Below are 22,325 nucleotides of genomic sequence, written 5' to 3' on the forward strand. Positions count from 1 at the left end.
CAAAAGTAGTAAAAGGGAAGGTTTATCTTTTCTCTTCAGAAATCGTTTTTTATATAACACTGACTCTGAATATAACACTTCATCTTACTTCAGTGAGATACTGTATACAGTATCCATTGCCTTGCTTCAAGCAAGTCATCTGGTTTCACATGAGTGAGCGAAAGTTTATCGACGCAGTGCATCCATAACTCAATTGGTTCTGCTTTGAGTTTATTAGATATCAGTATTATAAGTGATAAATTTCAGATAGGGGTTCAACCTGTTTATATCACTTCAGCTTTATTTGCCACATTTACAAAAGTGCCTGAACCCTCAGGTGATAGTAGGGAGGAAAGTGCTCTCTGAAAATGTATCCGAAGACAGTTAAACGATATTTCACACAAAAGGTTATTCGTTATGGAAGCCTATTTCTGAATGATGTTTAAATTAATGTTCGAGCTGCTCTTTTTCCATATTAAAAGTGAATTGCAACAGGGGCTGTCAAGCGCCAAAAAGAAATACTACAGTATGAAAGTGGCCAATGATATGTTCTCTTTTTAAAGTCTTTTGAAGCCAAATTATAGTTGTGCTATTAACTTTACAGTTTTGCCAGTTTCCATTAAAAAATAGCAGTATGTATTCTTCATCTACCACAGGTTACTGGTTTAAGGTGATTAAGGTGTGGTCACATCTCACGTCCATTCACATCCACGTGATTAAGGTGTGGTCAAAATTTCACGTCCATTCACGTCCACGTGACCAAATTGAACCTGTTGTGAAATCTGTGTGGCGAAATCTTTTGCCCACACGGGAAAGTGTGAATTCCTATTGAAATGACTGCAATTGAACCACATTAAATGTAATCGCCCCGCACCGTTAGACACTGGCAGTAAAGTTTAGTGCAAAAGGCAGGAGAAAATGGTTTATGTAACATCTGATCTCACCTTCAAGAAGTGATTTGTCATTTACAGTGAAGTTTCTTCTTACAGGGAGGACCAAAACAACAAGATGTTGCCGTCAGTGAAGGACAACAGTGGCAGCCATGGTTCGCCCATCAGCGGGAAGCTAGAGGGAATCTTCTTCAGTTGTAATACCGAGTTCAACACAGGCAAACCCCCTCAGGACTCACCATACGGCCGTTACCGTTTCCAGCTGCCAGCCGAGACGCTCTTCAGTCCCAAGACAAACCTGTATTTCGCCGACTTCTACTGCATGTACACGGCATATCACTACGTCATTTTAGTGGTCGCGCCGAAAGGCTCACCTGGAGACGAGTTCTGCAAGCAGCGCCTACCAGCGCTGGATATCGGTGACAACCGTTTTATGACGTGCTCGGAGGATGAAGATGGCCAGCTGGTGTTCCACCACGCGCAGGACCTTATCCTGGAGGTCATCTACACCGATCCCGTGGACCTGAGCGTGGGCACGGTAGCTGAGATCAGCGGCCATCAGCTCATGAGTATGTCCACAGTCAATGCCAAGAAGGATCCCAGCTGCAAGACCTGCAACATCAGCGTGGGACGCTAACCTATGAAACTGAACCCTTCTGCTGCCTTGAACGGCTCAGAAAAATCGCCTTCTCCTTTAGCCGTCCTTCTTACCCATTGTCCTACCATCAAACTTATCCATAATCCATTCCCGGACAGCAACAAAGTGTCTGCCCAGGTCCGGGCAATGCACACAAAATGTGGGCCGGATCTGGGCCGACACTATGTTGCTGTCTGGGGTAAGGATCCTTCGCAGCATGTGTCTCACAGCTTTTGACAAAAGGCTCCTTTTCTTTTACTAGCTTATGGATCTCCCCCCGGGGTCAGGTTAGATATGTTGTTTTGTGTTGGGATGTTGACCTGTCAATCAAACTGCTTCTTTAAAGGATTAGTTCACTTTTGAAAAAACTTTTGCTGATAATTTACTCACCCCCATGTCATCTAAGATGTCCATGTCTTTCTTTCCTCAGTCGAAAAGAAATTAAGGTTTTTGATGAAAACATTCCAGGATTTTTCTTCATATAATGGACTTACATGGGAACCAGACGGTTCGAGGTCCAAACGACAGTTATAACAGTTTCAGATGCATCTTCAAATGTCTTTAAACGACACCAGACGATGAATAAGGGTCTTATCATGCGAAACGATCGGTTATTTCAAAGCTTATTCCAAAAATGTAACTTTTCTAAGGACAAATGCTAGCCTTGCTCCATTCTGTGATGCGCGTTTGTAACGTCATGTAATACGTAATTACGTTCAAAAGGTCACGGGCGACGTAGCCAGAAGTACAGAATCAGAGTGTTTACAAGTTGAACGCATAGGTTGAACGTGCAAACTAACTCAAACGCCATTTACCAAAAAGAAATTAAAAGGTAAAACAACGATGTCGGACTATTTTGATTCTGGTACTTCTGGCTACGTCGCCCGTGACCTTTTGAACGTAATTACGTATTACGTGACGTTGCAAACGCGCCTCACAGAATAGAGCCAGGCTAGCATTTGTCCTTAGAAAAGTTACATTTTTGGAATAAGTTTTGAAATAACCGATCGTTTCGCATGATAAGACCCTTATTCATCGTCTGGTGTCGTTTAAAGACATTTGAAGCTGCATCTGAAACTGTTATTAACTGTCGTTTGGACCTTGGACCGTCTGGTTCCCATGTAAGTCCATTATATGGAGAAAAATCCTGGAATGTTTTTATCAAAAACCTTAATTTCTTTTCGACTGAGGATGAAAAGGATGACATGGGGGTGAGTAAATTATCAGCAAAAGTTTTTTCAAAAGTGAACTAATCCTTTAACCCCATTGGCTTTCAGATCCTCCCATTAGAACGTGGCATTGTAACAGTTTACCAAAGTCTACACAAATTTAACTCAAAATGCTCATTAAATCACAGCAGTCAGTCGATCGACAACCATTCTTATGAAGCATTATGAATGTGATGATCAGGTGAGATCTCAAAAACCGTGATTGGACGCATCAGTAGCATGATCGCAAACATTGACATTAGCACTTCCTTAACTCTTCTTCGGCAGTGTTTCACGTTATCTATTCCAACCCATTCAGTATACTGTGATTTAACATTAAATAAATGTGATACGACGTGTAGATAGAAAAATATTTATTTTTTAACGGGTGAATAGAAAATGGACAGAACCAGAAGTGCACAATACAGAGGACTTTGGTGATGGAAAAGAATAGGTACACCATGAAGCAAATATATATAGATAATTATACTGTATAAACCAATGTAGAATTACGTGCACTATTAGCTAACATTCAAAAGCTACATATGTCATTGTGGATGTGTACAGCAAATAAAGTCTGGGACGACAATAAGTTGACAGAATAACCACACCTGATTGTAGCACGATTCAACAGTTTACGCTGGTTGGCATGCAAAGACACTACACAAAGATTGTAATAGTTCATTGCAGTAGAGCTGACGGAAAGGAAAGATATTGATTGTTTTGTTTCCAGAGTAGCTACTTGAGCAGAATTGCACTTATTAAAGCGCACATCCGCTTTTCATGAACATATCCCGGCTTTGGGCTTTAGTATTGTTTGTAGCTTACAATGTGACTAGTCAGTGTTCATTTTAACCACTGGCTTACAATGTCACGGTTTGTTATGTATAGGAGGAAAACTGTGCTCTGTGATGGCCACGTACCGTACTTTACCAGGTTTTTGAACAAAATAGTTCGTTAAAAATGCAGTCCTTAGCTTCTTTTTTTTCTGGGAGAACCTTTTTAATTGTGGGTCATCATAAGTCTCGTTTTGTGCTCCCTTTTTTCATGCGAGGGACAAATATATGAGAAATAAACAATTAACTTGTGTTAGTTCATACAATGTGTACAATTATGGTCGGTTGTCGCTGTATTTATATGCTTTGCGGGAATTTGCATAAAACCATCATTTTAAGTGCTCTGAGTTGTTTACTATCTAGAGCGTTGCATTATTCGACAGACTAGAAATCCAGTCTAGCCAGAGAGAATCATGGAACCTCATTAGTGTGCATAATGTCACCAAGTTCCTAATTAGAATCATAAACTAGCTTCAAAGGAGAGCAAGAGAACGTGAAAATTGCATATGATTCGACTTTGGTTAAAAAAAATAAAGTGCCATATTCCATAAACAGATGAATACTCTAGATTTCATTTTGCCCTTTGAAATCTGAATGAGGTTTGTATCGATTTGTCTTGCACTGTACACAGCACAGAGATCGCACACTGTGTTTACGTGAAAGGCCTTGATCGGTTCGGCCCAACCCATTGAGTCTAGGACTTCCAATGTGGTCAGAAATTATATTAAAGTGCATTTTAGCATCATTATGGCACAATTATGTCAAATGTAAAAACTCCATTTGGTCCAAACATTGGGTTCATTACTGAAAGGCAGAAAGAATCTCTTTAACTCAGATAGTCTATCTATGTGGTTTCCTGTTTGCTGAGCAACACTTCCAGTAAGCGTATTTTGGCTTTGAGACTTTTGTACTCCTGGTACTCCTCGGCCATGGGGATTCGGTCATCTTTTTGTGCGGATCTTCATTATTTTGGTGGAGAGGGAAAGAAAAAACAAAACAAAACAGATATGAGATGACTCTGTGAGATTAAACTCCCATTAAAACACATTTAACCCTTGAGTTGCCTTACTGAAGCAGTTTTGTACATCAGTGGATAGAAGATAAATGGAAATGTATTTTATTTAAAAAAAAAAAAACATTCATATATTGTGTACAGAAACATCATTTGTTTTTCTTCCTGCTGGTATTATTTTGTGTATCATTGATTAGATGTGTTACGCTAACTATGCTGAATTATTTTGATCTTTATTTTCCTGTTTCCTTCCTGTTCATGTTCATAAAGAAAAGAGTAACATAAAATACCATTAAAATATGTTATTGCCACAATAACGCATCTGTGTTTTACCTTCCCATTTGTCTGAAGAACTGTTCTTCGAACTCTCTGATGGCTTTACGCCGTCTTTTCTTCTCGGCTCGAGTCTCGCGCAAACAATCCAGCAACTCAGACCTGCCATTACATTAGACAAATGCAGTTTATTAAAGAATACTTCATCCTAAAATGATCATTTCCATACACAATTATAGGTCATTTCAACCTGTAAGATATAATATAATATATACTGCAGGGCTCTACCACAGGAGACTACAGTCTACTTTTAAATTGTTGCATAGGTTAAAGATTTGACATACTTTATATTTGACAGAAATACTTTTGACAGAAATTATACTTATATATAATTTTTCCATAATAACTAATAAATATTTTTTTTACTAATAGTGTTAATTAATATGTTAATTACCAGAATGAGCCAAAGCCTTGTATTTCAACTTCCAGATAATATGACAGGTACACTAATATGCATTAATACATGATTAATTACTTAATTGTTAGTTCAAATTCATGTGAAAATTACTACAATTACTAAATGACTAGTTAATAATGATGTGCCCCAACAAGTAAAGTCATAACATAATGATACCATTAGCTAATGATTAATTAAAAGCAGACAACTGGAAGTTGAAGTGCATAGCTTTGACTAATTGTGGTAATTAACACATTAATTTACACTATTAGTTAATAAAATATGTTATTAAGGAATTAATACACAATGACACATTGAAATAATAGCAATTCATGTATTACTTAATCTATTAATCATATAGACACTTTATTAGTTGCTGATACAGTAATCATTAATTAATGGTTTAGTTCTTCATAAGTTATAAATTAACTCATGATTATCTGTGCATTAGTTAAGTATGAATTAATGCATATTAGTGCACCCGTATTGTAAAGTGTTACCAAATACTTTATTCCACCCAAATTATATTCTACCAAAACTGTTCTAAATGATGAGGTAACAGATTGGCAGGACTATTGCTAGTAAATGAAATTTTCCCAACTTATTAGCAGTGTCTAGAAATAGTTCTCCAGTATTTAGATTATCTCTAAATATTCTCCTTATGTTTTACCAAATGTTTAGAATGATATTCTGTCATTCTTTTAAATGTGATGTTCCTCAGTACTAAGGTCTGTGTACCTGGAGGCCTCGTGGAGGTTGCACATGGTTATGGCTGGCTGTCTCACTGTTTTGATCTCATCCAGTGGAGATACAAAAGCCGTGTCACTGTCTCCCTCCTCCTCCCCACAACCTCTCTTATCAGTGAGGCACATGGGCGGGGGTGTGTACCGAACCGAATCATCATCTGACCCTTCTTCTTCTTCCTGCGATACGTTCAAAACAAAATACGAGAAATTAATGAAAAACAAAAGCTAATTTTTGATTGTATTGAAACATTACAAGTGGGCCACAGGGACTTTTTTTTGGATATGACACCTGTGGACATACAATGGTGACATTTCATTGATGTATGTTGAAGCAGAAGAAGTTGTATCTGAGCTGATATTCTGTACACTACCTATGAGTATAAAAACACTATTGAATGTTTTTGAAATAAGTCTCTTATGCTCAGCAAGGCTACATTTCATTGATACAAAATACTGTAAGAACAGTAATATTGTGAAATATTATTACAATTTAAAATAAGTGTTTACTATTTCAATATATTTGAAAATGTAATTTCTTCCTGTGATCAAAGCTGAATTTTCAGCATCAGTCTTCAGAGTCACATGATCATTCAGAAATCATTCTAATATGGCGATTTGGTGCCCAAGAAACATTTCTTATTCTTATAATCATTATAAATATTGAAAACAGTTTTACTGCATAATATTTCTTTATGAAAAATGTGAATCATTTTTTATGAGTCTTTAATGAATAGAACATTAAATGAAAAGCATTTATTTAAAACAGAAATGTTTTGTAACATTAAAAAAGTATTTACTGTCATTTTTTATCAATTTTATGCATCCTTGCTGAACAAAAGTATTACACAAACTTTTAAATGGTAGTGTAACCAATTTCCAAAAAAAAAAAAAAAATCTGGAGGAAATGAAGATCTAAAGATTAAATATATCAAAATAAAAAACGGATATTTTAAGTTTTAAAAATATTTCACATTATTGTTATTACTATATTTTTTATTAAATAAATGCAGCTTTGGTGAGCAAAAAGGGCTTCTTTAAAAAACATTAAAAATCTTATTTTTTATTAACCTTTTGACCTGCAGTGTATGTGTATATATAATCACACTTACTATAGTTGTGATAGTGGGGATTGCACACAGGAGATGTTTCACCATCTGGTATCTATCGTAAAGAGGTTTCACCAGGTTTCTCTCTTGTTTGGTGCCCTATGGTCACAATGTCACATTACATTTATTTATTTATTTATTTTTTTACAAATGTTAATGCCACAATCCTAATCCTTGCCTAATTAACTAGAACGTTTCTGTATTTAAATGTTAAAAACCTCTTACAGGGCGGCCGTGCAAGCTTTCAAAATACAGCAGACATTTTTGCAGAGTGATCTTCTCCAGGGCCATCTGTCTTTGGGTCATCTCCTGTGGACAGAAGAGTGCGTTTTGAGTTAATCACCGCAAAACCTGGCCGCACAAGCACACAATCAAATCCCCACCCACCCGAACAGAATGCATCCACAGATGGCCTCACCTTCATGTTGTCTGGGAGGCCGAGGTCCTGGCGTTTCTCCCGTAGTCGCTTCAGGAGCCCGTCCACTGTCTCCTCCAAAGAGGGCTTGTGCTGCTGCTCTGGCGCCTCCTGCTGGCCGTTAGTGTACCTGCAGATATCTGTGGACTGGCCGTTCTCATGTCTTCGCGATTCTCCAAATGACTGTTTAAGCTTCAAATCTGGGGAGAAGGGTGAACAAGCTCATAAGTCCAATTTTGAAAAGAATTGGAATGGGATGAAAGGATAGAATGACAGGACGTGGTATTTACTGAATTAAAAGCAATTCAACTGCCACATAATTCCATTGGTCCAGCACTTGTTTTTACAAACTTTCCATCAAGATTTTTGAGTAATTATGATAACTTTATCTATTTATTAAATATATTTATCTACATTAAATGCTGCCAAAATTATTACACAACCATCAAAACCTCATCAAAACATTGATTTTGTCACACAACACCACAAAATGTCTGCCACCAAAGATTTTTTTTTAATAACTATTGAAAAAATGTGAATCTACTTATTATCAGTGTTGGGGAAAGATACTTTTAAGAGTAATGCATTACAATATTGCGTAACTATCAAAAAGTAACTAATTGTGCAGTTGTCCGACTGGTAACCCACTTTTCTGTCGACTGGTTTCTAGATCGATTCCAGTACCAGCAGGAATGACCAATCACTCCCCGGGGCACCAGAGCACAATGCTGCTCACTGCTCCGGGTGCACTAACTTGGATGGGTTAAATGCAGAGGACAAATTCTGAGTATGTGTTACCAAAATTGGCATGAATATGCCATTTTCACTTTTACAATACTTTTTTCTCAACTGGGCTGGGCTTGCTCGTTTGTTTTAATAATATATATATATATATATATATATATATATATATATATATATATATATATATATATATATATATATATATATATATATATATATATATATATATATATATTGTTGGCGAATGTAAAGGCGTGTAAAGTGACATGACTAAGCCTCAATGAAGTATACATCTGCTTTAGGCTGAAGGAAATGTAATTTCACTCATGTACAGTAGAGGGCGCAGCTCAAATAAACCTTTCAGCTGTGCTTTCCTTCCTGAATCATAGAGGACTAGGATGCAGGAGAAGGAAGTTCAACACTCCTAATTTAGCAAGGAAAAAAAGAAACACAAATGTTATGTTTATCTAAAGTCATTTTTTGCTTATTAGTATGGTTGAATTGGATCATCAAGGGTCAGCACCCAAAACATTGCTTATACGCCTTATTCACGGCAGCGCCATCTTTGATTTTTAATGAGAATGAAAGCGAGTCTGTGAGGGATAGATTTGCATCTCTTCAATGGGCTGTACTGTTATTTAATGTGTTTTTGGATTGTTCTGCTCATGAAACAGTTGAACAAAATCTTTCCAAGAAAATGTCAGTTCCCGACAATGTAAGCTGTGGAAAATTGTAAGTAATCTAGCCGCTTTATTCAGCTTTTTACATGCGGATGCCATTGGAAACATGGTAAGTCTATCCCTCACACCCTCACTTTCATACCTCTCATGGCGCTGCTCTGAATAAGGTATGGTTAGTAAATTGAGATTAAATAAAGTATGTTTGTGTAACTTAACATATTTAATTATTGCAGTTTTGCGTAATATCCTGACTTTGCATTTTACTGTTTTTAATCATTCTAAGGAATTCTGAATCTGAATCTGGTATTGCGCAAGTGAGATGAGTTAATGCCTACTCACATTTAGTCTAGAACTACAATAAGCGTCATGTTCACAGCGTGCACACAACGCCTCTGCACATACTCTCGATTTCTCTCAAAATGAGAACAGGAAAGCTGTCAGTCAATAAATGGGAAAACAAATAATTTGCACCCAGAACACCCTAGCAACCGCCCAAATACCTTAGAACGCCCTAGCAACCACCCAAAATACCTTAGAACACCCTAGCAACACAATAGCAGCCAACCAAAATACCTTAAAACACCCTAGCATCACCTTAGCAATGACCCAGAACAACCTAGCAACCGCCCAAAATACCTTAGAACACCCTAGCAACCAACCAAAATACCTTAGAACACCCTAACAACCACCCAGAACACCCTAGCAACCACTCAACATACCATAGAACACCATAGAAACACCATAGCAACCACCCAGAACACCCTAGAAACCACAGAAATACCTTAGCAATGCCCAGCAACCACCCAAAATACATTAGAACATCCTAGCAACCATCCAGAACACCATAGCATCCACCCAAAATACCTTAACAACTGCATAACACCCAGAACAACTTAGCGACCCACTAGAAACACCGAAGCAACTTTAAATGACTTCAAAATAAACTTTAAACTTGAAACGACTTTAAATTTAACTTTAAACTAATTTAACCTTCAAACTAATTTAAACTTTAGACTAATTTAAACTTCAAACTACTTTAAATTTCAAATTAATTTAAACTTTAGACTAATTTAAACTTTAAACTAATTTAAACTATAAACTAATTTAAACGTCCAACTACTTTAAACTTCTTCAAACTTTCTGTTCCAAACTTTCACAAGTCAACTTAAAGTTTGTCTCGATAAACTTTTTCTGGTTATATATTGAGGTTTGACTATTTTGAAGAGATAGTGGCAGTGTTGGGGGAAACACATCAGGTAACTTGAGTTATAACTTTTTCAAATAAGTAACGAGTTACCTTTTCACATTTATTGAACGACAGCTCTCCTCATGTTGAGGCAAATAAAGAGAGTTTATTTTTGGTGTGCGCTGTGTAAACATGATGGTTATTTTAGATCTAGACAAAATGTGAACATGCATTTACTCATATCACTTGCAATAAAACATTCAGTATTCCTCTAAATGCATAAAAACAGTAAAATGCAATCTCCAAATTTTTCAAAAAACTTTTATAAAACACACAAATATACTTCATGTATTTAATCTCACTTTATTAATCAATGTCTTTGCTGCTGACCTTCAATTATCTAATTCAACCATAATAAGCAAGAATTACTTTAGATTAGATTTAAAAATAAGAGTGTTGAACTTCCTTCTCCTGTATCCTATTGTTTGTCTACTGTACAGGTCTAAATATGTATTTCCTTCAGCCTGACTTATTCATTTCACTTTCGGTGTGAGAGGGCCTTAACATAAACACAAAAATATAACTTTTTTTGTTGTAATTAAAAATAAACAAGCAAGCCCAGATGAGAAAAAGTAACGCAAAAGTAATGTAACCCATTACTTTTCATAAAAAGTAACTGTCACAGATAGCCACAAGATGTGGAATACTGAATATAGTTAAGAAAGAGTTTACTGGTGTCTGACAAGCATGACATTGAACTATAACTGACAAAGGGTAGAACAGAAAAGGGAGTATAAATACACAAGGTGGAAAAGTAAACTGATTAGGACTAACAAGAACAGGTGCAGACAGAACGAAAATAATCGTTACTGCAATGCAAATAGTTGCTTTTTTGGGGAGTAACAAATATTTTAATGCATTACTTTTAAAAGTAACTTTCTCCAACACAGGATACATCAGAACATTTGTTCATGAGATCATGATTAAGAAATGCCAATTCAATTAAATGTATGACAACGTCACAAATATATCCGATAAACAGTTTTAATTAATACAAAATAAGCCCATAAATCACATTACGATTATTATCATTATGGGGACTGGCAGTCTTACCTTTGAGCTGCTTGCGAGACTTGGCTAGTTCACTCATGAGATTGAACATCTCTGGATTGGCTGATTTATCATTATGTGAAGGCTGTAGGTGAGAACAGACACAGCTCAATTCAGAAGCTATAACTTTTGATTTAGATGAAGTCTTTAGCGCATTCTCCTGAGTCCTGATCCTCTGATCCTATTTCATCTTAATGAAATCATGTTATCATCAATGTTATCATCCAATTCAGGCAGCAGAGAGATGCAGTATTATCATTCTCCAGTAGAGGGCATGACTAAACAGCAATGTTGAATGTTGAACTGAATGATAAATATTTTCACGTTTTTGACTTGTACAATTGTAATACAAAATGCTTTTAAAATGAATCTGACCTTATAGTTCATGTCTTGCTCGAAGCGCTCCTCAAACTTGCGTATTTTCCTTTTGAGTGTTTGGATGTGTTTGGTGAGGAGCGAGATAGAAGTAGATTCCTTAGCGTCTCCATGAGCCTCTGTTCTAACAACCCCTCGAGCCCTAGAGAGAAGATAACACAGATATAAAGACAGTGTCATACAAGAGTACAGTATAGAGAACAGCCTAGTACATTGGCCAGGCTAATTAATCAAACAATATTTGGTATTAAAATTGCAGTCTTGACAGTAATGCATATTTTCTGTTTTCAGAACTACCGTTTGTGAATTCTGAACAAATATTGTGTACAAGAAAGTGTTTAACATATATCAGTAATGTACTAATGTACACTACTGTTCAAAAGTTTGGGGTCAGGAAAATGTTTTTATGTTTTTGAAAGTTTGATGCCCATCAAAGCAGAGCAAAAATATAGTAAAATTGTGAAATAATATTTGATTTTAAATGTCTGTTTTCTATTTTAAATATATTTTAAAAAATGTAATTTATTCGTGTGATGCAAAGCTGAATTTTCAGCATCATTACTCCAGTATTCAGTGTCACATGATCCTTCAGAAATCAGACTACCGGTGTGTTGATTTGTTGCTCAAGAAACATTTATTATTATAATTATGAAAAACATATTTTTGTGATACTTTGATAAAAACGGTTAACAAAAAAACGGCATTTGAACAACAAATAAATGTAACATATAAATGATAAATTTAATGCATCTGTGATGAATAAAAGTACATTTCCTTTTTTTTTAATCTTACTGACCCCTTACTTTTGAATGGTAGTGTATGTACAGTACATACTAGAGAAAATCACACAGTAATTTAAATTTGCAGTTGATTAACTGATCATTTCATGTCATCCTGCAATCTCTTTCTTCTTACAAAACATAATTATTCAAACTCAAAATACTGGTTATTTATTGTGTAAGCCGCCATGTAATCAGCAAGATATCTGCTTCACATTCGGGGTCATTTCTGGTTTATTTTGCTATTTGCTTATTATCTTAAATGCTTTTATATTTCTTTATAAAGTTGGGAAATACTCATTTTGAACTATTTGTAAATAATATTTGCATTAAAATATGCACACAATGTACTTTTATTTGTATGCCTTGTATGTCAAAAACGTAAGATGTTTCACACTTAAAAATTACATGAATCACGTAAATGCATGTTTTCAATTCAAAACGGCCATATTTGGACAAAAAAGTTGAGTAGTTTGCATCACTGGATGTTACTGTAGGTCATTCAACATTTCTATCGCAAAACAGTTAATATTAAATGTTTCGCTATTTATATCTTACCTCTCTTTCAACGTTAAACTGACGCTTTCGACTGCCTGGAATTCACGCTCTGCTTCTGTGAACAGTAAACCCCTCCTACTTTAATTTGATTGGGCATCTCAATCATTATGAGGCAGACCAGACTAAAAATGTAACTTCCTAACAACATACAGTTCAAGAATTTAAAATATTGCATGTGTGTGTATGATTTCAATGTCCCTGAATAATAGAGACACTATGGGCGGGGGGTGGCATCATTTCAGAAAGGTCAGTGCCTATTTCCCATCTCAGCATAGAGTATGGGTTGTCACAGATGTCTGTTCCTATCACCCAGCATTAGTCAACAGGAAAGTCATGTAAATAATGAGAAATTAAATTGAGGTTTAAAGTGGATCACTGTGCTGCTAGCGGAAGCTGGATGATTAAGATTCTTGCTCTTTAGGAAACGAAAAAGGAGGTATTTCTATTTCGACTGAACAGGCCAACCAAAAGAGCAGTGTGTGTGTGTGTGTGTGTTCGTACATGATCAGATGCTGTGCGCAGGGTGGAGACGGGGCAGATTCGGGGTCTGTGTTGAAGCGTTGACTCTGGCTGAGGCTGGAGCAGCGCGGGGAGGGCAGGGGACTGTTGTCGTCTGTGATGTGCTGGATGAGTCGACTGGGCCCCGGGCTCTGCTGGAGATCACTGCTACAGTCACCCTCTGCCAGCCTACAGTCTGAACACAGACACACAGATCAGATAAAAGCAGTGCCTCCTACAGTTGCTAAGCCTGAGACAACAATTTGCACAATCTGACTTTACAAAGTCCAACATGTTGGACAACATTACAATCAACTAATCAGATCTGAGGGATAAGTTTATGTCAAGTTTGGGCTCACAAACTGGGTTAGGTTCTTTTACATAAGTGTTATTCACCATATTATCATTTCACTCTGACTTTAGGGATAGGTTAAGGGTAGGGTTAGGGATCACCAAAATATGTTGAACGCATCTAAAGGCCCTTGCACACTGAGTCCGAAATTCGTGTCCAAAGGTAGATAGTTCATTCAAAAATAATTATTCTGTCATTAGTTACTCTCCCTCAAGTTGTTCTAAACCTGTAAGTTTCTTTCTTCTGCATTACACAAAATAATATCATTTTAAAGAATTTTGGTAATCAAGAACTTGCTGGCCCCCATTGACTTATATACTGAATATATACTAGAAAAATAGAAAAATATATACTGAAAATATATACCATAGAAAAATATATACTGTGGAAGTTAATGGCTACCATCAAATGTTTGGTTACCAACATTCTTTAAAATATGTTATTTTGCATTAAACAAAAGACAGAAACTCATATATGTTTGTAACAACTTGATGGTGAGTAAATGATGATAGAATATTCATGTTTGGATGAAGTATCCCTTTAAGATAAATTGCTTAAATTAATAGCCCCCAAATAGAAGCTATTTGGGGGATGGGACATCTTAATGACTGAAAACGCAGAAACGTTTTTAGAGCATGGTTAATAAAGCAAATACACTATGACTCAAGTAAACTTTACCATTCCAAACTTTTTCAAAAGTACACCGAACAACATTATAAACGCAACACTTTTTGTTTATGCCCCCATTTTTCATGACTTTTTTCTATGTATACAAAAGGCCTATTTCTCTCAAATATGTCTAAATCTATGTTAGTGAGCACTTCTCCTTTGCCGATATAATCGATCGACCTCACAGGTGTGGCATTTCAAGATGCCGATTAGAAAGCATGATTATTGCACAGGTGTGCCTTAGGCTAGCCACAATAAAAGGCCAAAACAAAAGTGTTGCGTTTCTAATTTTGTTCAGTGTATATAAATATAGCTGACACAAATGAAAACAAATAAGTAAGAGACAGCGGAAATTCAGATTAATGGAGTGAACACACTGCTGAGGTAAACACACACACACACAATAAAATCTTGTGATCCAAAAGAAAAAAAGGGGTTACCAGAGCCAGACCGATTATCGGCAAGCCGATATTATCGGCCGATATTAGGCATTTTCCAAACTATCGGTATCGGCAGTTATAATGGTAGATAAATTAATGCTTCAAAAATAAAATAAAAACGGACGAAACATGGAATTAGCTAGTAATAATTACGTTATGTTGTTACAGTGTAGTTGACTGACTGTCCTTTTAACTTTTGACAATGTGACTGAAGTATTTCTTTAATACCGTGTCACACGCTATTAAAGAAATACTTCAGTCACATTGGATAATAGCCTATAGCAATGAGACATATCATCTCTCATTGGCCTGTTATATTGAAAATGTATATTTTACAATTTGCAGTATGACATTATCCATTACTAAATGATGGCTCATCATAGACTACCTAACCACAAAGCTAGCTAATGCCATAAGTGGAAGACCACTAACGTTAACATTAATGAGCTTTGGTTCCTCTGTTCTGTTGCGACAATAAAAGAAACAAGTTTCTTTTTAAAATGCATCATCATATTATTTTAGTTAAAACTCATAAATAACTACAAATAACTAATGTTAGGGAAATCGGTTAATGTTTTGTTGCGCATTTCTGAAAAAAAAGAAAAAAAAAGAATAAATATCGGCCGATATATCGGAATATCGGATTTTATAACCAAAAAATATTTGTATTGGTATCGGCCTTCAAAATCCTTTCTCGGTCGGGCTCTATAGTTACCAGGTCCCTATAAGTAGTTTAAATGAACTAAATGTACACTACTGTTTAAAAGTTTGAGGCCAGTAATTATTTATATTTTTTATCCAACAATTCTGCATTAAATTGACCAAATGTGACCGTAAACATTTCTATTTGAAAACATTTCTATTTTGAACTTTCTATTCTTAAAAGTTTCCTTAAAATCAGGGTTTCCACAAAAATATTAAGAAGCATTAATAATAGGAAATTATTCTTGAGCACCAAATCAGCATATTAGAATGATTTCTGAAGGATCAGGTGACACTGAAGACTGAAGGAATGATGCTGACAATTCAGCTTTTCCATCACAGAAATAAATTTAGTAAATGCATTTATTTATTTTAAATATTATTTTTTACAGTATAAAATGAATTCAAATAAACAACAGTTATTTAGAATTGTAATAATAATCCACATATTACTGTTTTTACAGTATTTTTGATCAATGTATCAATAAATATCACTTCATTAGATGACTTTAGATAATTATAATATATATATATATATATATATATATATATATGAAGAGTTCAGATGCAAAAGCCTCTACATGCCATTTGAAATTTTCTTCTTTAATGATGATTTTTATCAAACTTGTATATTTAAGTTCAGTAATTTCAGTTAAATAACAATTAATAGGTAATTATAATTGCCATTTAAGTGAAATCACTGAACTTAAATCTACAAGCTTGATAAAAATTATCATTCTAGAAGAAAATTTCAAATGGCACTTAGAGGCTTTTGCATATGAACTCTCTCTCTATATATATATATATATATATACAGTCAAAGTCACCTGTAGGCCCTCTGCTAGGGCACCTGTGTGAACTTAAGGAGAACTGACTTCATACAGCTGCCAAAAATTACCAGCTGGTTAAAAGTAACTGCTCAGAAGAATGAAGCTACCTCTCAGAAAATCTCCAGCATCATTTGTTTGATTTTGGGGCAGATGAAAAAAAAAAGCTAAATGGCACAATTAAGAGATAGTGCATAAAAAAATCTCGCCAAGATGTGGGATGAACGTGTGTGTTAAAGTCGTGCTGTGCGGAGGTGCTTGCAGTCTCAGTGCCTCTCCATCAACCTGCGTTATTAATAGATGCCGGTGTGAAGCGGCATGGCCGAGTGACTCACATGTGCCCCCAAAAAGAGCCATCTTCTTCACAAAACCCATAAACAAACAAGCCCAGCCCTGCCATCAGTCCTGTTAAATCAGTCAGTGGGTTTTCAAATCAGCAGACCACATTCATTCACACAACGTAGCACCATTTGGTTTGCATCACCACTCACATAGGCTACTACTGTAAAAGAAGGGCTTCAATAAAGCTGTCATGCTCTCGTACCTGGTAGGCTGTGCTCTTTCCCAACGCCATTGCATGAAGGAAGCAGGATTTCGTCTTTGAATCCCAGGCTGGGTGGACATTCTTCAGGAGAGAGGTCTGAAGAAGGGCTGGAGTCTCCCTCCAGAGTCTGGAGCTTCAGCAGAGAGCCCTGCAAGCAGAAGCAGAACATGCCCGCTTCAGCTTTTGAAGCGTAAAAGGAAGATTGTACCGCACGCGTCAAACGGAAAGGAAGGATGCCACTGCAGTCTCACACGCCCCTCTGCTCTGCCTCCATCAGCCCTGCTTGTGAAACACGCGTGCGTGTGTGTGTCCGAGGGTGTGCTTGCGTGCACGAGCAAGGCTTGTGATCACGTCTCTCTCTGCTGCAGTTCTTTATCTGGTATGGATTATTCATGCCACTCGGTAGAAAATAAGGGAGTGTGCATGAGAGAGAGAGAGAGAGGGGAGGAAAAGGACGGAGGGGGTGTCTTCTGGCGTCAGCAAGCCCCTTAGCAGACTGGCTGTAGCTGGTTTCTCTGATAGGAGAACAGGTGAGGTTGGAGGAAGAGAGGAGGCGAGTGAATGCGGAAGGATGCGTGGGATACGTGGAGGAGGGAGGTGTGTGTGTGAGGGGGGTTCTCAGATTTTGCTTGGCGGCCATGAAGGCTTTTCCCGCATCTGGCGGTGTGTGTGTGTTTGGGGAGGGGGTTCTCACTAAGAGTATTGACATCATGGCCCCTCCCAGCATCCATTCATAAAATAGAAAACAGCCCATCGTAGCTGCAGGATCGTGCAGCTGTGCGATGTTGCATTTGCATATGTGCACAACATATACCAATCTCAGAAATGTGACGTCCCCGGTATTCATTTTCAAACCCATTTAAACCTTTATAAGGACATTTTTTTTGTCTCTAAAACACTGTGCCCATTTATTTTAAATCAATTAAACGGAACCATCTACAAAAATAACGTTTTTTTTTTTATTGCCATCTGTGGTTCCATGAAGAACCTTAATATACAGTACATGGAACCTTCCCACTGCACAAAAGGTTCTTTATAGTGGGAAAAGGTTCTATATAGGTTATTAAAATGTTCCCCAAACTAAAAGAAATGGTCAATGAAAGGTTCTTGGGGAAGCCAATTGGTGAAAACCCCAGTGTGGAGTGCATGCACGTACACCGATATCCGAACTGTGCCATCCAAATTTGCCCCAGTTATTAATCTTCAAGGGCATTTTTACATGTGATGTGAGGTCACATTTAGTTTCTAACATATAATATCCATTTATGTCAAATAAATTAATTTGAATCTTTAATTCATCAAAATCCATGATTATCAAATACATTATTAGCCCACAATTCTGTGGCATATTTGCACTGAGCCCTCCCATCTTTTCATTTTCCTTTCCCCCCCTCTTTACACGGTTTGTCAATATGGTGGGATGACTGTAAATGTTAGTCTGTGGGTTAAGACATTGATGCACTGCTCCTCTCACAGAGGATGAGTCATCCCACTCTCCCACCCTCCCCTTTCCTCTCCTCCATCCATCTTTTCCCCACTCATCCCCTCTTTTCCGGGGGGAATAGATTGCGTAGTTGTGTGGAAAGGGTAACGCCCCCTCAAGCACCAGTGACGCTTATTAAACCGACAGTGTTGGTGTGTGTGTGTGTGTGTGTGTGTGTGTGTGTGTGTGTGTGTGTGTGTGTGTGTGTGTGAGAGAGAGAAGGACTTGCAGTATTGTAAAGATCAAGCATGCTGATTCAATCATGCACTGACCAATAAGGATATCGTGATCAAAAGTGCAATATCCCTGGAATCAGCCATCAAAAAGGACATCATTGCCGTATTCTGATGTTGCAGCCCTCTTTGCAGTATTTATTTCCATTATTATTATTTTTTTCAATAGGCATTAAAATAGTTCAGTAAAGATTTAAATAAAATAAAGCTTTTAAACAAACCAACAGGAAGAAATTCATAAAATTTGATTTAAATCACAATTAATCGTTATTATCAAAATTTGCTTGCACTTAAAAGTACTAATTAAAAATGACTTTCAAGTTCATTTTAAATCATTGTTTTAATATACAGTTGTAATCAAAATTATTCAACCCCCATTGCAAATCAGGTTTATTGCCAAAATGTACCTTAAGCTTGTCGGCTTTCAGTTTGCAGGGAACAAATCAAACAAAAGTAATTGAAATAACTCAACACAACAAATGTTTCAGGTGGTTTCTGCAAATTCAACGGCAGTGTCAAAACTATTCACCCCCTTCATGGCAAGCACAGGGCTTAGTAGAACACCCTTTTGCTGTTATGACCTGCTGCAAACTAAAAGTATAAACAGACACCAGCTTCTGGCAGCATTTCTGAGGAATCTTAGCCCATTGATCATGAGCAATGGCATCCAGTTCAATAGTTGGAGAAAAAAAATGGAGTCGTCTTTTCTTGGGTTTGCATGCTGCAACTGCCTTATTCAGATCCCATCAGTGATTGTCTATGGAGTTTAAATGTGACTGTGCAACCAAGCCTTGGTGGAATTTGAGTTATGCTTGGGATCATTGTCCTGTTGGAAGGTCCACCAAGCTTCAGCTTCCGTACTGACTGTATGCCACTTTCTCCTAGGATTTCCTGATACTTCAATGAATACATTTTGCCTTCCAGTGCAGGTTTCCAGTGCTAGAGATGCAAAGCAACCCCTGAGCATCACAGAGCCCTTTCTGGAGTGTTCTTTTCATTCTTCTTCCTCCAGAAATACAGATGATCCATACAAAAATTGGAGCAAATTGGAGCCAACTTTTCTTGTACTTTTGAGTCAGTAGTGGTGTACGTCTTGGAGTTCTGGCATGCGTAAAGTGCGTGCTTTATTGTGCAAGTTGAAACTTCAGTGCCTGCCACCAAGTCGTGCTGGACCTGCTTTCTCGGAAATCTGGTTGCAGCCATTGTTAGCTTCCTTTTTCTGAACCAACCAGGTAGTACGTGGAACTGTTCATTTAACTTTGAACCTAGCGAACTATTCTTCCAACGGTGTCTTTGGGAACACATCTTTTTGTTGCAGTCAAATGTGACACGCCAAACCAAGCCAATTCTGATATTTAATGTGTTCTATCTCAAGCCCACCTGGTTCAACTAATGAAGCCCTTGATTAGTTGCATCAGGTGTGCTTGAGACACCTGTTTTGCAGAAGTGTACTGTTGTGAGGGGGTTAAATCATTTTGAGACTGCAGAAGTTAATAAAAGTTGCATTTATTTGGGTAAACGACTTGAAACATTTGTTGTGTTGAGCTATTTTAATTACTTTTGTTTGATTTGTTCATTGCAAACAGTTTAAACCGGATTTGCAATGGGGGTTGAATCATTTTGATTACAACTATGTTGTCGTGCTTTAACGAAATGTATATCTGTGAAATGTATATACTAACAAACTAAAGCACATGTAAAGATGATTATCATTTAAACTAGTTTGTTTTTCAATATTACATCAGTACAAATCACATTAAAATACATTCGACTATTTCATTTTTTCAAAATATTAATGAAATTACATATTAAGATTACATACTAGTGTCCAATAATCAAAATCTAAAAAGCGTCTTGGCATTTAGTTGATATCTTTGAAGCAACTTTTTCCCATGGGCAAGATAATATTTCTGGGTTTGATTTTTTTCTGTGGCGTCAGTGGTGACCTGGTGTTCCTTGCCATTTATCATGCAAACTCAGAATGACATCACAGGAAAGTGGGTGGTCTAGATGTTTTTCTGTGAGAGCTGCCTACAGGAACACTCATGGACCATTCACAGGACTAAATGTTTTTGTACTGACAGATGCTCACAACTTCATATAAATACATCTGCGGACCTCCTCTTACGATTGTGGCACAAATTGACAAATTTGAACATTTTGAAAAGTAAATTAAACACACACATATTGAAAATGTGAAATTTTAACATACGTTTCTATAACTAGATTATAAGACATTCGGGCTGTGTGCAGTTTATAGAACAAAATGTCCAAGTGTTGTCAAGTTTACCACAGACCTTTAAAAAAAAAATAGAATTACCAAAATATTCTTCTAATCATTTGTATGATATAGTTTTGGACCAACATGAGAGGGAGGAAAGAGTTTTAATTCTTAGCAGAACTTTTGCTTTAAGAGATGAAGATTACATTTGAAGCCCAATTAAAATAATAGCTTTATGACATTTAAAATTAAGATATGAGCAGAAGATGTACTGTTTTAGAAGTAACTCACAGAGTGTTTTACCTCAGGCGTTTGAGGTTTGTCTTCCTCTGTCAGTAAGAATGTCAAGCTACAGGATGAGAGAAAGGAGACCTGGTAAATAAGCAGGTCTGAGAAATTGTATATAACCTTTATTGCATCTTCATCTATTCACTAACATTTTAATTATCCGTGACTGTATTTGGCAGTAAACAAACGGCTGGCTTGATCCAGTAGATAATGAATTCATCTTTGTTTCAGCATTGGCATTGCTTCTTACCTTGTATTTGGTGGGGTGAGGCAGAACCGGTTCCTCCAATCAGCACACTCAGCTCCCACAAACCCGTGCAAACCTAAATCTCTCTCTTCACACACAATCTCCATCTCCAAAAAGCAACAGCAACAACTAGACAGAATTTCAATCAGATCAGCAGCTGCACACAATATTTATTTACATATTAAAATGCATGAATGTTATCATTTTATTTAAATGTCAAAAGACATAATTTCATAATCTCATACATTTCAAGAACCACAACCCTCCTTTAAAAAAAAAAAAAAAAAAAACGATCTTGTAGGAAAGCTTTTGTGTGTGTGAAAGTGAGAATCATGATCAGCATGCCGATGTGGGAAAATCCCGCAGATTTCCTCCTTGGAATGCTCCTCACATCTCATCTCAGGACTCTCCCATAAGAACCAGATAGGACACAGTACACACTCCTGTCACGTACAACGTAAATATCTAACCAGCCAATCACATGGCAGCAACTCAATGTATTTATTCATGTAGTTCACCCAAAAATAAACATTTTGTCATCTCTCGTGTTGATGTCATACACCAATCGGTCCGCACAGAGCCGCTTCATATTTAGATTTTATTAGATATATTAGACGTTTCTGTCCCTCCATTGACAGACTATGCAACTACTTTGATGCTTCAAAAAATTCATAAAGAGATCATAAAACATATTAATTGAATGATTTAGTCAAATTTTCTTAAGAGACAACTTTTTTATGATTAACATTCATCAACACACAACAGATATGGTAAACAGAAGCTCATGCTTGCCTGATTTGCAAGAACCAATGTGGTTCATTCTTATGAAT

At 36.7% G+C, this 22,325-nt stretch overlaps 2 protein-coding genes across 4 annotated transcripts in view; one reads left to right on the top strand and one right to left on the bottom strand.

Moving 5' to 3' along the window:
- The window catches only part of phyhiplb (phytanoyl-CoA 2-hydroxylase interacting protein-like b), a 34,231-nt gene extending 29,348 nt beyond the window's left edge, over positions 1 to 4,883 (top strand). For all 3 annotated transcript variants that reach the window (XM_039653180.2, XM_039653181.2, XM_039653182.2), the window contains exon 5: positions 969 to 4,883. In XM_039653180.2, the coding sequence (XP_039509114.1) occupies positions 969 to 1,506 (538 nt within the window). In that variant the 3' untranslated portion in view covers positions 1,507 to 4,883. The remainder of the gene's footprint in view (positions 1 to 968) is intronic.
- Positions 3,072 to 21,617, bottom strand: fam13c (family with sequence similarity 13 member C). Its single transcript, XM_039653339.2, has 12 exons — positions 21,499 to 21,617; positions 21,252 to 21,309; positions 17,024 to 17,171; positions 13,493 to 13,685; positions 11,655 to 11,796; positions 11,283 to 11,364; positions 7,563 to 7,759; positions 7,370 to 7,453; positions 7,148 to 7,243; positions 6,031 to 6,215; positions 4,896 to 4,997; positions 3,072 to 4,509 (listed from the first exon to the last, which is right to left on the bottom strand). The coding sequence occupies exons 1-12, from the start codon at positions 21,600 to 21,602 to the stop codon at positions 4,395 to 4,397; spliced, it is 1,506 nt and encodes a 501-aa protein (XP_039509273.2). The 5' UTR covers positions 21,603 to 21,617; the 3' UTR covers positions 3,072 to 4,394.
- Positions 21,618 to 22,325: the final 708 nt, after the last annotated feature.

This window comes from Pimephales promelas, chromosome 17 (assembly GCF_988280905.1).
Source record: "Pimephales promelas chromosome 17, fPimPro1.hap1.1, whole genome shotgun sequence".
Taxonomy (NCBI): domain Eukaryota; kingdom Metazoa; phylum Chordata; class Actinopteri; order Cypriniformes; family Leuciscidae; genus Pimephales; species Pimephales promelas.